General features: G+C 37.4%; 1 protein-coding gene and 1 non-coding gene across 3 annotated transcripts in view; one reads left to right on the forward strand and one right to left on the reverse strand.

The window, feature by feature from the left end:
- The first annotated feature begins 503 nt into the window (after nucleotides 1-503).
- Nucleotides 504-575, forward strand: TRNAH-GUG (transfer RNA histidin (anticodon GUG)). Its single transcript has one exon. It is a non-coding gene; the product is annotated as a tRNA-His (tRNA).
- Nucleotides 576-14691: 14116 nt separating this feature from the next.
- Nucleotides 14692-17754, reverse strand: part of LOC136867067 (organic cation transporter protein) — a 160992-nt gene continuing 157929 nt past the window's right edge. For both annotated transcript variants that reach the window (XM_067144174.2, XM_067144181.2), the window contains one exon: nucleotides 14692-16810. In XM_067144174.2, the coding sequence (XP_067000275.2) occupies nucleotides 16631-16810 (180 nt within the window). In that variant the 3' untranslated portion in view covers nucleotides 14692-16630. The remainder of the gene's footprint in view (nucleotides 16811-17754) is intronic.

Below are 17754 nucleotides of genomic sequence, written 5' to 3' on the forward strand. Positions count from 1 at the left end.
TTAGATTAAAAAATATATCCTTTGTACGGTACGATGCATTCTTTGAGCTATTTGTGGTCCTTTAGAATGTCGACATTTGCGAGTTGCTTGCTCGTGCTCACACTTAAACCGCCTGCCTGTCTATTCGACGGCAACTGCTGCAGCTACACAGTAAAGTAAAGGTTTCAGTAACAGGCACACATACGATATAAGAAGCTTAGGTCACTGTATTTCCGTAAACTGATGAACTTTCCTGTAACAGGGTTATGTTAGCCTGATCCATAGCGGCTGACAGCAGTTACATTTATTGTAAGAATTAAAAGGAAACGAAAAGAAATAATATATGGTTGGATCAGACGAACGATGTTGCATACAACTGTACCATTTTGCTTATTGGCATAGTGTCTATGTTATGATTTTGATATCCAGTCCACACATTTCTACGAGAGAACAAATACTAGCATGAATTGTAAGAGTGCGGAAGATAAACCAGTAAAATGTGTGAGCCCGTGTGCCTCAAAATAGCCGTGATCGTCTAGTGGTTAGGACATTGCGTTGTGGCCGCAATAACCCAGGTTCGAATCCTGGTCACGGCAGTGGTAAAACACTGTCACGGTAGAGGCTTTTTTTAATTTTTTAATCAAAGTCTTGGTGTCGGTTTATGAATTTGTAGGGAAGATCGTGCGATTGGACCTTGCTTCGTGATACCTAGATACTAAAAATTTCAACCGATTTAAAACGTGGTAGGTTGAAGTGGACGATAGAGAAAACCACGTGGCGGCTTGATGCAGTGCAATTTAGATAAATATGGCCGTCATTGCATCTTCGAAACCAACTTCGTATTGGTATTGATTAACACGTACCGTATGTAGACAGGCGTCCAGCTCCTTGGGTGAATGGCCAGGATAGAGGCCTTCGCTTCAGAGGGCCCTGGGTCAGATATTTCAATATAGGCCCACGGTTAATTCTCTCAAGAGAACAGGCAGCGGCTATTTGTACTAGAGTCAGTCCCTGCAACTCTCACACTACCCGCAATAACCCAGGTTCGAATCCTGGTCACGGCAGTGGTAAAACACTGTCACGGTAGAGACTTTTTTTTCTTTTTTAATCAAAGTCAAACATATTAACACTCTGTTTCTTATAGATGGCAGATGTCACCCTCGTTGGAGAGGCTGCTTTACGAGGGTTGTACTAAGAAATAGTCACGTGAAGTTATTATTATTATTATTATTATTATTATTATTATTATTATTGACTAAGGCGACCCATTTCGGATTATTTAAAGAATTTGTATTATGAAATAAAGGAATAATAATAATAATAATAATAATAATAATAATATGTCCGCCTCTGCGGTGTAGTGGTTAGTGTGATTAGCTGCCAACCGCAGAGGCCCAGGTTCGATTCTCGGCTCTGCCACGAAATTTGAAAAGTGGTACAAGGGCTGGAACGGGGTCCACTCAGCCTCGGGAGGTCAACTGAGTAGAGGTGGGTTCGATTCTCACCTCAGCCATCCTGGAAGTGGTTTTCTGTGGTTTCCCACTTCTCCTCCAGGCAAATGCTGGGATGGTACCTAACTTAAGGCCATGGCTGCTTCCTTCCCTCTTCCTTGTCTATCCCTTCCAATCTTGCCATCCCCCACCAAGGCCCCTGTTCAGCATAGCTGGGGAGGTCGCCTGGGCGAGGTACTGGTCATCCTCCCCAGTTGTATCCCCTGACCCAAAGTCTCACGCTCCAGGACACTGCACTTGAGGTGGTAGAGGTGGGATCCTTCACCAAGTCTGAGGGAAAAATCAACCCTGGCAGGTAAACGGATTAAGAAAGAAAGAATGATAATATATAGGGTGACCCAAAAGTCCATCAACATTTGACAAAGTACATAAGAAGTTGCAATGCTAAAAGTCAACATCCAACAGCAATTTCTCAACATACCTAAGTGTATGCTCTACAGTGGTGTTCATAACATTGCCTCTCAGCTAGAGGTATTGTTGATGAATGACGGCCAACATGTTGAGCATGTGTTATATGTGTTTGCTAAACCTCTATTGTTATGCTTATTGCTTGTGTATTGTATGAAGCGCCATCTGTTGGTCATTTTGTGTCAATAAAACCCCATGTCCTGTCAATCATGTGTGTCAATTATTACCTCTCTACCTCCAATATTCCGTGAAGTATTGCCTCATCATTGTTAATGGACTTTTGGATCACCCTATACTACTAATATTACTATTACATATTATGTTTTCATATAGGCTGCACACAACCTACCACATTAGACATCAGACACTGCCAACCACCACAACAGAGAAACACAGTGAATACTTCCCTCCACGCAGGGTTGATGTCGGGAAGGGCGTCTGGCTGTAAAACGGGGCCAAGTTCACATGTGCAACACAGTTTGCACCTGCAATCACTCCAGCATATGTTCAAGTGATGGAAGAAATAGATAATGGTTATTTTTATATATAAATCTAGATTTCCAGTTATTGTCATAATGGAATTAGATGCTCCTGGCTATGAGTTATGAATCGATTGAATCAATCAGTCATCATAGGTCTGCATTTAGGGCTGCCACCCAGGTGATGGATTCCCTATTAATTGTTTACCTAGTCGTTTCTTAAATGATTTCAACGAACTTGGAAATTCATCAAACATTTTCCTTGATAAATACGGTAATTCCAATCCCTAATTCCTCTTCCTATAAATGAATATTTACCCCAATTTGTCCTTTTGAATTCCAACTTTATCTTCATGTTATGATCTTTTGTACCTTTAAAAGCTCCACACAAGCTTATTCAACTACTAATGTCTCCACTGACAGCTAGGAACATAGTACTTATTGCAAGAAATCAGCTTCATTTTCCATATCAAGTCTTATTTACATTAAATACATACCTTATCATTATAGACCATTATACCTATCAGCATTCAGTCTGCAAGCCTCTGTGGATTTACTAAATGTTGCCATAACCTTCTATTGCAAGTAGTTCTATGGCCTCATTTAGTTCTATACCACTTACCTTTAAATTGTTAGAAACTGAGTCTAACCATCGTCGTCTTGGTCTCCCTCTACTCTTGCCCTATATAACAGAGTCCATTATTCTAGGTAACCTATCATCCTCCATTCACCTCACATGACCCCACCACCAATGCTGGTTTATGCGTACAGCTTCATCCAATGAGTTCATTCCTAATTTAGCCTTTATTTCCTCATTCCAAGTACTCTCCTGCCATTGTTCCCACCTGTTTCTGCCAGCAATCATTCTCGCTACTTTTATGTCTGTTACTTCTAACTTATAAATAAAATATCCTGAGGCCATCCAGTTTTCGCTCCCGTAAAGCAAAGTTGGTCTGAAAACAGATCGATGTAAAGATAGTTTCATCTGGGAGCTGACTTCCTTCTTACAGAATACTGTTGATTGCAACTGCTTGCTCACTGCATTAGCTTTACTACACCTTGATTCAATCTCACTTACTCTATTATCATCCTGGGAGAACACACAACCTAAATACTTGAAATTATCTACCTGTTCCAGCTTTTTATCACCAATCTGACATTCAATTCTGTTGAATTAAATAAGTAAATAAATAAGTATATTAAATAAGTAAACTTCCACCTCTTTGCTTTAAGCAAATTAAATATTAGTAGCACAAATTGTGCTGCTTTCCTTTGGATCTTTTCCAGTTCTCATATCAGGTAATCTTGCTGTGGTTCCCATACACTGGAACCATACTCTTTAATTGGAGTCTTACCTGAGACTTTCAGAACATGTGAACAGTGATAGTATTAAAGAAAATCTTGATGCCCTAATTGTTCATATTGGCACAAATGACATTCATAATTTGTCAACACCTAGTGACATAATGGCCGAAACTAATAGACTTATTACTGCGATGTAAAGGAGGTTTCCAGCGGCAAAGCTTTGTCTCAGTGGCATTTTATATCAGCACGATGTTGATTATCGCTATATAGATGCTGTAAATTCCACTCTTGACTGGTTATGCCACAATGGAGATATCCTTTTTGTCGATGCTAATAGTTGGCTTAGAGACAGTGATTTTGGAAACGATGGGCTGCACCTTAACAGAAAAGGAATCTCTAAATTTGGCAAACTTCTCAATAGAATATCTAGAAGAATGCTCTCGGGAAACTAATTAAGAAAATGAGGGGGTTGCTAATCCTAATGGTGAAAACTTAAGTGATACAGAAAATGATTTAGAAAGTATAACTTATATCAGGAATGAAATAAAATATGTAGATAGGGAATCATTTCACAGAGATCAGATACACAATACTAAGAAAGCACCAAAGACATCAATAAAAAGGTTAGTTGAACACATTAGAGGATACTATCAAAATGTGAATGGACTTTGAAACAAACTTACTGAGCTTAGAATTTCTTCATGTTTAGCTGACTACGACTTCATGATTTTAACTGAAACAAACTTAAATGATGAAATTAGTCATGAAGAACTCGGACTCGAAACGTATTCAATTTTCAGATGTGATAGGTCTTCTTTAACGAGTATGATGACGTCCCATGGGGGTGAATGATCTGTATTAGCAAGAGGTTTAAACCTACTCTGATACTGTGCATTAGCCAAGTTGAACAGTTGTTTGTGTCCCTGACTTTTAACACCACAAATTAATTGGTGCTGTATACATTCCACCCAAGTCTCCTGTCCAAAAATATTTCGAACATTGCATTGCTGTTGAAAAAAATTATGTCAAATCTTGACAACCATTTATTGCTCCTTGTGGTGACTACAATCTACCACATCTTAATTGGATAGTAAATGAAGAAACATTTTCTGGCCTTGTGTCAGTAGGTAACCTCACGGTGCAGTTCAGTTTAGTTATAGACACATTTTCTTTTCTCTGTTGAAATCAGTTTAATGCTATCCCAAGTTTTGGTTTTCAGTAACTCCAGTTTCAGTGAAGTAAAATCTAGTAATGAAAGTATTGTCCGCATCGATAGACACTACCCGGCATTAGAGATTTCTTTACCTATAAATGAGCTATACAATTCCTTACCTGCTGATAGTTTTTATTTTGACTTTTCAAATGGTGACTATAATGGACTAAATTATTACCTGTCACAGTTCAGCTGGAAGGTGATGTTTCAAAATGTATCAATTGATAAAGCAGTAGAAACCTTCTATTCAGTACTACATTATGGCATGGAATTTTACATCCCTATACAGAAATTTAAGACTCCCAAATTCCCAGAGGTATAATCATAAATTGAAGTCACTGATTATTGAAAAGAAGAAAGCACACAAGCGGTACTAAATATCAGGTCTAAATATTGATTATTTATTTATTTATTTATTTATTTATTTATTTATTTATTTATTTATTTATTTATTTATTTATTTATTTATTTATTTATTTATTTATTTATTTATTTATTTATTTATTTATTTATTTATTGTTTGTTTGTTTGTTTGTTTGTTTGTTTGTTTGATTTATTTATTTATTTATTTATTTATTTATTTATTTATTTATTTATTTATTTATTTATTTATTTATTTATTTATTTATTTATTTATTTATTTATTTATTTATTTATTTATTTATTTATTTATTTATTTATTTATTTATTTATTTATTTATTTATTTATTTATTTATTTATTTATTTATTTATTTATTAAGCACAAGATACAGCTACACTGAGAAAATTTCACTTGCACTGTCAACAGACTATTTAACAAACGTAACTTTCATAATAAAATATAACAAACATAACAAAATATAACAAGATCAGGTACACATTATCAGCAATTCTCGAAATTAAGAAATGAATGCAAGTCTGAATCCAAATCTTGCTATACGAACTATGTCTCTAACTGTGAACAGAGTATTACTTCCAATCCACAGAAATTCTGGCAATATCTAAGTTCTAAAAGGCCATGTAATAATATTACTTCAACAACGCTAGACCAGTTACAATTTCTTCTCATATTTCCGAAATTTTTGACTCAATAATTCTTGACAAGATCACACCTCTCTTTAGAAACATCATCATGGATGACCAACATGGATTCTTTTTAGGGCGGTCAATCTGTAGCAATCTTCTTTTATTCTATCAGTTCCTCTTGGATGCAATAGAAAACCACTCTCAGGTGGACGGCATTTATACAGACTTCTCAAAAGCTTTTGACACTGTTGACCACGATATCTTGCTGCAAAAGCTAATAGGTTACAGAATTAATGGGCCTCTCCTTTCCTGGTTTGAATCATATCTTAAAAATCGCCTGCAGATTGTTAAAATAAGGAATCATTTTTCTGCGCCTATTATTGTTACCAGTGGAGTTCCTCAAGGGTCTCACCTTGTGCCCTTACTTTTTACTCTCTACATAAATGTCGTTTAAAAATATACTTAAGAATTCTGAATTGCTTTTGTTTGCTAACGATGCAAAAAAAATTTTATGCAAATTAATTGTCCACTTGATTGTTTAAAACTTCAAGACGATCCACATCATCTGGAAAAGTACCGATACTGTATTCATAATGGGTTGAAACTTAATCAGGAAAAATGTAAAATAATATTGTTTTTTAAAAACAAGAAGAAAATATCATTTCAGTACAAATTTAGTAACAACAACATTCTGACCCCTGTCTCACAGGTTAATGACCTTGGTGTTTTATTCAGTTATAACCTATCGTTTAATGAACATATTGAAAATATTTGTAAGAAATCATTACAAAGATTGGGTTGCATTACAGATATTCCAGAGAATTTTCAAACTTTGCTACCTATCAATTGCTGTATGTGTCTATGTGCCTAATAGAGGTTATGAAATGTAAGTGATATTATAATTACCGATATATTTGTACATTGTTTTAAATGGGTAAAATAATCTATCTTAATGAATAAATCTTGGAAAAACATATCGTATATTATAGTATTGCAAAACCGGGAACAATGTGTCTGGGAGATCGCATTGGTCACAATGTGCACTGAAGAAGGCTCCAGGTAAACTGATCGTTATGCTTTCAAACAACACTAAACAAGATACAGCTACTCAATAGCACTACTGATGCTGTCGTGTAGGAAGCAAGAGAGGAGATAGAATGTGAACACTGTGCCTATTAGATCCAGTGGCGTATTCTGAAATCTCCACTGAGGCATGCAACTAGTAACCATGCAGTTAACACAATGTATTAAGTAAATTTCAATTCTACTCACCCTAATTACATGCAGGTGAACTCGAGCCAAACAGTTTTACTGTAAGTTTCTGGATTGAACGTGCGTACACAATTCTTGTTTTCTGTTTTTAAATTTATAAGGGTCCGCCTCTGTGGTGTAGTGGTTAGTGTGATTAGCTGCAACCCCCGGAGGCCTGGGTTCGATTCCTGGCTCTGCCACGAAATTTGAAAAGTGGTACGAGGGCTGGAACGGGGTCCGCTCAGCCTCTGGAGGTCAAGTGAGTAGAGGTGGGTTCGATTCCCATCTCAGCCACCCTCGAGGTGGTTTTCCGTGGTTTCCCACTTCTCCTCCAGGCAAATGCCGGGATGGTACCTAACTTCAGGCCACGGCCGATTCCTTCCCTTTTCCTTGTCTATCCCTTCCAATCTTCCCATCCCCCGCAAGGCCCCTGTTCAGCATAGCAGGTGAGGCAGTCTGGCGAGGTACTGGTCATCCTCCCCAGTTGTATCCCCCGACCCAGAGTCTGAAGCTCCAGTACACTGCCCTTGAAGCGGTAGAGGAGGGATCCCTCGCTGAGTCCGAGGGAAAAGCCAACCCTGGAGGGTAAGCAGATTAAGAAGAAGAAGAAGAAGAAGAAGAAGAAGAAGAAGAAGAAGAAGAAGAAGAAGAAATTTACGAGGAAAGGTAGAGGTCTCCCGGCTTTAAATATTTGAATCTTTTCATCAAACAAACGGCCAGTAAATGGCTTTTCAAACTGATTTACAATGATATCTGTTTTAGACTCATCCATCGTTAATACCACATGTGCGCAATATATAATAAAACACCAAAAACACAATGAATTAACTCACTAGTTAGCCACAACTCAAGCACTGGAGGTAAGTCACCCCAGTGGCATTGGTCAGTTTCGTCACGTTGGGTTCTCGCTGGGGGGTAATCTGTGGGTCCCGTTCGCTGTAAAGATACTGACTTTCTCCAAGTTGCTAACAGATGGCAGAGGGTAGCACGGGTATGGGGTGACAAATTCTGACAACTTTCAATTGCAGCGACATCGTTCGGAGGGTTTCAGAACTACGTCTGCCACCGAATGCAATTTTAAGATTGAATGCCTTACATCCTTAACTACTCCATTTGCTGTCTCCTTCTTTCTCGAGTGGAATAAACGGCGAGACTACACCAGCACCACACGTAGTCAAGCAACGGAACCAGTACAGTTGCGCGGACCTTTTGAACTTCTGAGAGATGAAATCGTTAATATTTGACTTGAAACAACCTAAAATCGTACATCAGACAGTTCTTGGTGTTATCATAATGCACGCAGTGAATACCTTGCATTCAGGGAGAATACGCCCCTGATTAGGTCACTTCAGTCGATGGAAGGTTAATGATAATTCTGTTGCTGCCTGCATATTATTCCTGTGAATAGGGATGTAGTGAATTTTATTTGCTGTAAAATATTAGTGGTAATGAATATTATTAAGAATTAAATTTGCCAGTTCTCAGAAAATAATGTGAATTAACTCAAAAACAAATGTTAATTTCAGATAGCAAATAAGCGAAGTGAGTGTTAATATCAAGTACTTTTGATGATTTTTATTTGCAGTGTCTAACTTTATGGACCTTTATGTTTCCTTGTATATATCAATGAGTATGTGTAAAGAAGTGGAATCAGAGGTAAGGCTTTTTGCAGATGATTTACTCTGTGTAGAGTAATAAATAAGTTACAAGATTGTGAGCAACTGCAAAATGAACTCGATAATGTTGTAAGATGGACAGCAGGTAATAGTATGACAATAAATGGGGTTAAAAGTCAGGTTGTGAGTTTCACAAATAGGAAAAGTCCTCTCAGTTTTAATTTTTTTTTTTGTTAGGGGATTTACGTCGCACCGACACAGATAGGTCTTATGGCGACGATGGGATAGGAAAGGCCTAGGAGTTGGAAGGAAGCGGCCGTGGCCTTAATTAAGGTACAGCCCCAGCATTTGCCTTGTGTGAAAAAGGGAAACCACGGAAAACCATTTTCAGGGCTGCCGATAGTGGGATTCGAACCTACTATCTCCCGGATGCAAGCTCACAGCCGCGCGCCTCTACGCGCATGGCCAACTCGCCCGGTCAGTTTTAATTACTGCGTTGATGGGGTGAAAGTTCATTTCAAGGATCATTGTAAGTATCAAGGTGTTAATATAAGGAAAGATCTTCATTGGGGTAATCACATAAATATGATTGTAAATAAAGTATACAGTTCTCTGCACATGGTTATGAGGGTATTTAGGGGTTGTAGTAAGGATGCAAAGGAGAGGGCATGTAAGTCTCTGGTAATAACCCAACTAGAGTACGGTTCCAGTGTGTGGGACCCTCACCAGGATTACTTGTTTCAAGAGCTGGAAAAAATCCAAAGAAAAACAGCTTGATTTATTCTGGGTGATTTCTGACAAAAGAGTAGTGTTACAGAAATGTTACGAAGTTTGGGAAACAACAAGCAGCAAAGTTTGCAATGTTTTCATAACACTAATCTTTTGTCAGAATCACCCAGAACAAATTGGGCTGTTTTCCTTTTGATCCTTTTTTTTTTTTTTTTTTTTTTAGTTCTCGTGTCAAGTAATCCTGGAATGGGTTCCATACACTAGAATTATACGGTAATTGTGGTCTTTCCAGAGACTTATGTGTCCTCTCTTCTACACCCTTACTACAACCCTTAAATACCATCGTAACCATGTTAAGAGATGTGTAACCTTTGTTTACTACCTTGTTAAAGCAATTGTCCCAATGAAGATCTTTCCCTATACCATATTTTATCACATAATTAATGCCCCTGCATAATTTATGAGAGCCTCCGTGGCTCATGTGGCTGCGTGCCAGCCTTTCACTGCTGGGTTCCATGATTCAAATCCAGGTCGATCCATGTGAGATTTGTGCTGGACAAAGTGGAGGTGGGACAGGTTTTTCTCTGGGTACTTCAGTTTTCCCTGTCATATTCCATTCCAGCAATACTCTCCAATATCCCTTTCAGACCTGAAAGAAAACTGGTGGTGTGAATTTTTGTTTGTATGTCAAAAACTGACAAAAATGCTTTTAAATACATATATTTTTAGTTTATTCTACAAAATAAAAATTAACATCTGGGAAAAAAAAAAGTATCCGCACAATTGTGCATGTCAGGACTTACTTCACTACTTACAAAAAAAAAAATTACCTCAATGCATGTGAATATACATATGTACATGATCAAATGTTCTATTTTACAGTGGGGAATAATTTAAAACAATTAAATCTTCGTTCAAACACAAGTAAATGTTACATTTTCTACATTGAGGAGGAGTTTTGCTATTACTGCCCTTTTGGCAGCAGCAGCTTGTCGTCAGACCTGAAAGAAATCTGGAGATGTCAAAACGTCAAAAGCTTACTAAAATGCTCTCAAATACATGTTTTTACAGTTTATTTTACAAAATAAGAACTATCGGCTGAAAAACAGAACCCACACAACTGTGCGTATCAGGACTTCATTCACTACTTGCAAAAAATAAAAAAATTAAAAAAATTCAACTCAGTACATGTGAATATGCACATATACATGATCAAATGTTCTATTTTACAGTGTGGAACAATTTTAACTCAATTAAAATTTTATACATTACATTTCTCATGTAGAGTACGAGTTTTTCTTTCACAGTCCTTTCTGTGACAGCACCCAGCACTCCTGCATGCATTGCCTGTAAGGAAACCTAGCCCACACAGATGTGCGTATCAACATTCAAAACCTCGTGGTAATACGTACAATGTTGTAAGTTCAGAATTTACGTTTGCTACACAACCTACACACTTCATTGATTATATTCTGATATTCAGTAAAGCTTCTAGATTAATATGAATGCAATAAATAAATAAATACTTACTTTAGGCATTACTGCTTCCCGCCATATTGCTAATGAACTGTATTTTTAAACTCTTCTTCCTGCCCCCTGGTGGTCAAGTACTAAATAAAAACAGCTGAAGTACATGCTACATGTCCCGCACAAGCACTGCAGTCCTGTCTAGTGCCAAGAAAACATCAAATAAGCTCAGACATAAATAAAACACTAACCCGCACAATTGTGCATACACGGTCTGAAGGGATAACATTTCATTTCATCTGTCATTCATTAATCATTGCCCCAAAGGAGTGCGACAGGCTTCGGCAGCCAGCACAATTCCTATCCTCGCTGCTAGATGGGGGCTTCATTCATTTCATTCCTGACCCAGTCAAATGACTGGAAACAGGCTGTGGATTTTCATTTAATTTCATAATTTATACATCCCAATATTTTGGTTCTGTTCCGTGGTTATCCATGGAACGCAGAGAAGTGAAAGAAGGTGTAGGCTTGAATGGGTCTATCTACGACATCAAAGATTAATTTAAAACTTTAAAATAAAGGTTATACTTCTTTTCAGATCTCAAACTTAACAAAATTCTTCACTTTGTGAAGGAACAAAATGTCAGGTACAAAATAGCAAACAGGAATAGAAACCCAAGGGTAGAAAATTACAAGTTTTGAGCTTCCAGCTCCAATTTACAAGTCTACAATGTCGCAAATGTTGCCTTTGGTTAGATCAGGAGAGATATCACCCAAGACACAGTTCAAGAACACTTTGCTCCAAAGGTTACAAGAAAGGCCCCACTCAGTATTACACCAATATCAGAAGAGAGCTTACACGCTCTAGAAATTCAACCAAGGAGGCTGTGCTCCCAATTCCTTACAGCCTACTCAAGGTAACATTACACAAAACGTTACAATTTCTGGTCTCTCTAGGCACAACCTACAATTTACAATACCTTTACACAGGTATCTGGTACCCATGCTACTGGGTCTTCGTGAAAAGGAAGAACAGGTTAAATTACAGGCCGAAACTCAAAAAGGTATGGAGGCGTACACTTGCGCTCCTAGAAAACCACGTTTTAAAACCTTACTTGGGCTTGTGGCCCGATGATGCAGAGGCTAATCCCATACTACTGAGGTGACTAGAAAGAAAAGTTATTTAATGCTTTACAGGAAGAAAAACAGTTACAAAATCATAGTCACCTCAAGACAAATTGAAGGGGAACTCGAGAGGGTAACGCACTCTCTATCCCCGAATTAACAGTTTAAGTCTTTATGAAATTTTACATTAGCAAGAAGTAATTTACATTTTTAGGAAATGGGTGGTTACATAGTTAGAACCTTCCTCTCGAGTATGTTTGCGGAGATAGCTACAGAGATAAAACTGGTGACCATTAGCTGGGCTGATGTTCTGCCTGCCAAAGAATGAGGCACCCTGCCTCCTGTCTTAACACACACACTCAGAAATTTGACGATCAATAAGATAAGGTAGCTTGAAAAAGGCACAGCTTTTATACTCGAGAGGAGGGTTTGAGAAGGTTCTGGACTAAATCCAGACACACCCTCTCATTTTTATTGGATAAACCAAATATCTACAAGAAGCCTATAATTGGCTGAAAAATAAATACAGAAAATTTGTTATTGGCCAGACTCAAAGCTGGCAGGAGGAGAATGATGTGTTGCAAACCTTGAAGTATCAAAATAAATGAAAGTCAATTTAGTTGCAAAAACCTATAAACAAAGAAACTTCTTTAAATTATTCCACCTTGCACCAGAGTGCATGACCTCAGTTTTTATAGTAGAGACATCTGTGGAGAAAAATTCAAACTTCTTGATGTTCACCAAAACAGAAAAGAAATCCAGTCAGTTTAGGAAACTTTAAAATAACATATTACTCAGTTATTCAGTAGTGACATCTTAACTTTATGCATTAGCAGTTCCAAGTTTTGTTTGATAGATAATGTTTTTAAGGTGCTTCTTTTTTTTTTTGTGCGGGGTTGAGGTGTACCTCCCGGTACAGGTTCCAAAGTGGAGAAGAAGAAATGTTTGCATATTTGATGCATCCACTTCTTCGATCATTCATTACACAGTTCCAGATGCATGTCAAAATAAAAATGTCAACGACTCAAGTAGCAGCCTATTGCAAAACCAGGCATTCCAAATATTGTGCATTGTGCTGTTATCAGCCGGTAGGAAGTACCACTGCACTAGTTCAGTGAGTGAATCAGCACAGAAGTGACTAATGACTCTATTCCAGTCTGGTACAAACATAAATTTTACGAGTTTTTCGATGTGCCACAAAGTCAAACAATCGATAAGAAAGAGACATTGAGTGCTATCGTATGCACTACCAGAAGTGTAAAACAATGATGTATTGTAATGTTTGCTGTAACAGCTGATGGCAGAAAGCTTGCACCTTACATTGTTCTAGAATGAAAAAAATGCCTAAAGTAAAATTTCCGCGAGGGATCCGCGTTCGTATTGAAGCAAAAGGGTGGATGGACATGTCACTCAAACAAGATTGGATACGAATGGTTTGGGGAAATCTAGCAGGGCCCCCCTTTGATGCCTGGCTCTTCTTGTGTTGAACAGTTTTTGTGGACACCAAGAAAATGGATTGAGCAGTGATTCCTGGTGGACTGACGGTACTTCAACCCTTGGATGTTTCGATACATAAACCATTTAAGGACAATGTGCAGAAACTCTATCAGTGCTGGATGGCAGAAAGTGTGCACGAACTAACTCCAGCTGGCAAGATTCGGAAACCACCCGTGGAACTCCTTTGTGAGTGGATACTGTACACTTGGGACTTGATTTCTTTGAAGATGATTGAAAAGAGCATCAAGAAAACAGGAATCTCAAATTCATTAGATGGGAGTGAAGATGACCTCTTATGGAGGGATGTGAGGAGTGACAGCAGTAGCACCAATTCTTCTTGCAGTGCTGGTAGTGAACTAGGAGACGGTAGCCTATAAAAGGTAGGATATTTCTTTTTGCCAGTATGTCATTATTATGAATTTTACTTTTATTATTTCATATATATATATATATATATATATATTATTTTTTTTTGCTAGGGGCTTTACGTCGCACCGACACAGATAGGTCTTATAGCGACGATGGGATAGGAAAGGCCTAGGAGTTGGAAGGAAGCGGCCGTGGCCTTAATTAAGGTACAGCCCCAGCATTTGCCTGGTGTGAAAATTTTATGCCAAATGATGATAACCACAAATTAGCTGAAGCAATTGTGTGTATATTATATATGATGCATCTTTTAAATGTAAATTAATAGTTAATTTTTTTTTTTTTAAACATCTAACTTCCTTGGATAATTTATGCATCCAAAGTTTTTGCCTGAATTTTTTGTCAAAAAAGTGGATTAATTATACAAGAAAATACGGTAGTAACACCTAAGTACTTACAGTGATCCCCATGAGGAACTATCATCATATCAACATCATCTTAGATTTGTTCTTGTCTTTTACCATGTGGACTAAAAAAAAAAAGGCACAAATTATGTATAAGCTGTAACATAAACTCATTTACTGTCATTCTATCTTGCCACTCGTGGCATGCTTGACAAATCTTCACTTTTTCTGTTAACCAGTTGTGGTAAGATATGGAGAATGAGAGTGAATCTATTTACATTTTTTCAACAAAATATCAATAAAAAAAATTAACAGTCATTCTATGAATTGTTTTGAAAAAGTTTTATTGACAAAGTTAAATTACAAGTTGACCTTATCTTTTCTTGGCAATTTTGTAAATCACTTCCATTTGTCATAGAATAAATCAGTGTGAGTTAACATTGTGAGATATATCATACCTATGTATGTTCTTCAAACAAATACGATATGAATTGGACATTTATTGGAACACTAACACATTTTGGTTTTGTAATTATTGGAGTATTATACTGCATTATTTAAAAACAAAAATTAGTACTTGTCAGTGAATATCAATGTTCTTTCAAGTCAATTAAAGAAAAGGGATAGGAAAATAAAAAGGGACTGGTACACATTGAAAATGAAACTGAAATGCCCAGGTAATAATTTTGTGTGGCTATTTCTAGCTGGATGCAGCCCTTGTAAGGCAGACCCTCCGATGAGGGTGAGCGGCATCTGCCATGTGTAGGTAACTGTGTGTTATTGTGGTGAAGGATAGTGTAATGTGTGGTGCATGAGTTGCTGGGATGTTGGGGACAGCACAAACACCCAGTCCCCGAGCCAAGGGAATTAACCATCCAACCCAGCCGGGAATCAAACCCAGGACCCCTGTGACCAAAGGCCAGCACACTAACCATTTAGCCATGGAGCCCAGGTGGAAGTCAGGGATGCTGACAACTTGACCTGCAGTACTGCCGATAACTTACTCGCACACAAATTGCTAACTTATGCAGGCTGTTAAATTTAAAAGGCTATTTTCTTGTTAAATAAAGGCCAATGGCATAAATCCTCAGACATTTGTCTGTTTATATTTGACATAGATCAACCTCTGAAAATTTGAAAGAAAATTCTGACCCCATTTGTGTGGCTCCCCTTGTTAGTTTTAATTAATTTTGTCAGGTATAGCAACAAAAGTGTCACTAGAGAGCCTACATTTGTAGCACCAGTGGTCTAGTCATCAGCATTCCTGACTTCCATGTGTTTCTTCATGCTGATAACATTGAACGGCATGGAATACCAAAAGGACTTCTTCCCTTCAAAAATATCTCTGCTAGTTTGAGCCTGTGATCTTGGAATTCAGAGGCCAACATTCTATCCGCCAAACAATAAACCTAGTTATTTAAAGCTTTATAACTAAAACAATAGATGCCCTGTGTTCTCATATGGCATATACGCAAAGGTTCAAAAAGATGTACTCACAGTTTTATAGTCCACATCTTCTGACAATTTTGACTTGCAGGTACAATTTTTGGCACTCAGAGAGAGTATGTTATATGTTTGAAATGACCAACAGCAGCTTCTAAACAATGCCAACTCCACCGAACTGCAGACTGAATTACAGTTGTCTGTGCATCTAGCATAATGGCAGCACATGGTGCTACGATTTCTCCACATGAACGTGAGGGTTTACAGGAGACCAGTAGACACAATTGTGGTGGATGGTACCAGTTTGAATTGCGCCTTGTCAAACCACACAAATTTCCTTGCAAATTTCTCATTCTCACAAACCATGTGCTCAAACCATTCACATCATAGCGTCACGTGCTGCCATTATACAAGATACCCGCACAGCTGTAATTCAGTCTGCAGTTAGGTGCCATCAGTGTTGTTTAGAAGCTGCTGGTGGTCATTTCAAACAAATAACATTACTCTCTCAGTGCCAAAAATTATACCCACAAGTCAAATTTGTCAGAGGATATGGATTATCAAACAGTGAGTACATTTTTTTGGACCCCTCTGTATTAATGACCATTAATGTGTCAAGTTGCTCTTGCTGTGCAAAACGTAGTTAAAGGAGATTATTCTGAGTGTGCAAAACAACTTTCAGTTTTGGAAACTGTGGAGTTATAAAGCACGGGCTTACATTTTATATTCAAAAGCATTTTGCTTCGAGAGTAGCATTCTTTGTTTCCATAACCATTACAGTAATGTTGTATGGAATAAAAACTCTTTGATATTTGATTGTAATATGGGTCATTAACAAGATAAACAGTTCTTCATTGTTACTTTATCACCTTTCTTTGCTCTTGCTTCTGTCTCTTCAATTGTGTTGCACAATTCTTTTCCTCTGGTTTCAGGAAGGAGCAAAACTAGAAGTCCTCCAGCTAATGAACACCCTGCACAAATGGTACTGGGGATGAACCACTGCACAGCACCCTGAGACAAGAAAAGTAAGGAAATTAGAAAGTTACAAATTTCCAATGTATATATGGAAATTTGGAAACACCTTAAGCCTCACGTGCAGCAAGATCTCATTCTAAGATAGAACATGGAACAAAATAGCTTTGCATGCTTTTGTCAGTATTCACTCTAGGGAAATATACAGACTTACAGGATGAGTCAGCTTAGCACCTCAAATTGACTCAAGTGTGATAAACAGATATAACTTAATACTCTCTCACCCATGGGTAACTAATGCAAATATCGAGCTCAGATTATTATTATTATTATTATTATTATTATTATTATTGTTATTATTATTATCTATATATTAATTTTTTTTATGAAAACTAAAGTCAGTCAGTCCGGCCATTCTATCTGGTCGATTTTCTTCATTTTTCTTTTAACTGAAAGGTATTCATGCACAAATTTGTCATCAGGTACTATAAATCACTTAACTTCCACCTTCCTCAAATTATTTCATTTTTTCAATTTTTTGTATCTTTGAAGCAATCATATCTTTGGTTCTAATTGAGGTACAGAGTTCGTTTTGGCCTAAGAACACTCAGTGGATCAGGTTCTTTCATTTCAGCTCTTAACTATTCAAATTGGTTCATTCTGAGCAAAGTTATGAGTGCACATTAAATTTGACGTCTCATTTCTTCAACATTTTTTTTCATTGAACCAATCATATCTTTCGTTCTAATTGAGGTACACAGTTTGTTTTGGTCTAAAAACGCTCAGTGGATCAAGCACTTTCTTTTGAGGTAATAACTACTTACATTGGTAGATTATGAGAATAGTTATGAGTACATTTGTCTCCATGACGAAAATCTTTGAAGGACTTTTTAATAGTTCGGCGCATAGTGTTGTTCCAAGGAACGTTTAATTCAATTTCTTCGTGTAATGTATTTTCAAGTGTTTTCTTGACACAATATTAC

The sequence above is a fragment of the Anabrus simplex genome, chromosome 1, assembly GCF_040414725.1.
Source record: "Anabrus simplex isolate iqAnaSimp1 chromosome 1, ASM4041472v1, whole genome shotgun sequence".
NCBI classification, from domain to species: Eukaryota; Metazoa; Arthropoda; class Insecta; order Orthoptera; family Tettigoniidae; genus Anabrus; species Anabrus simplex.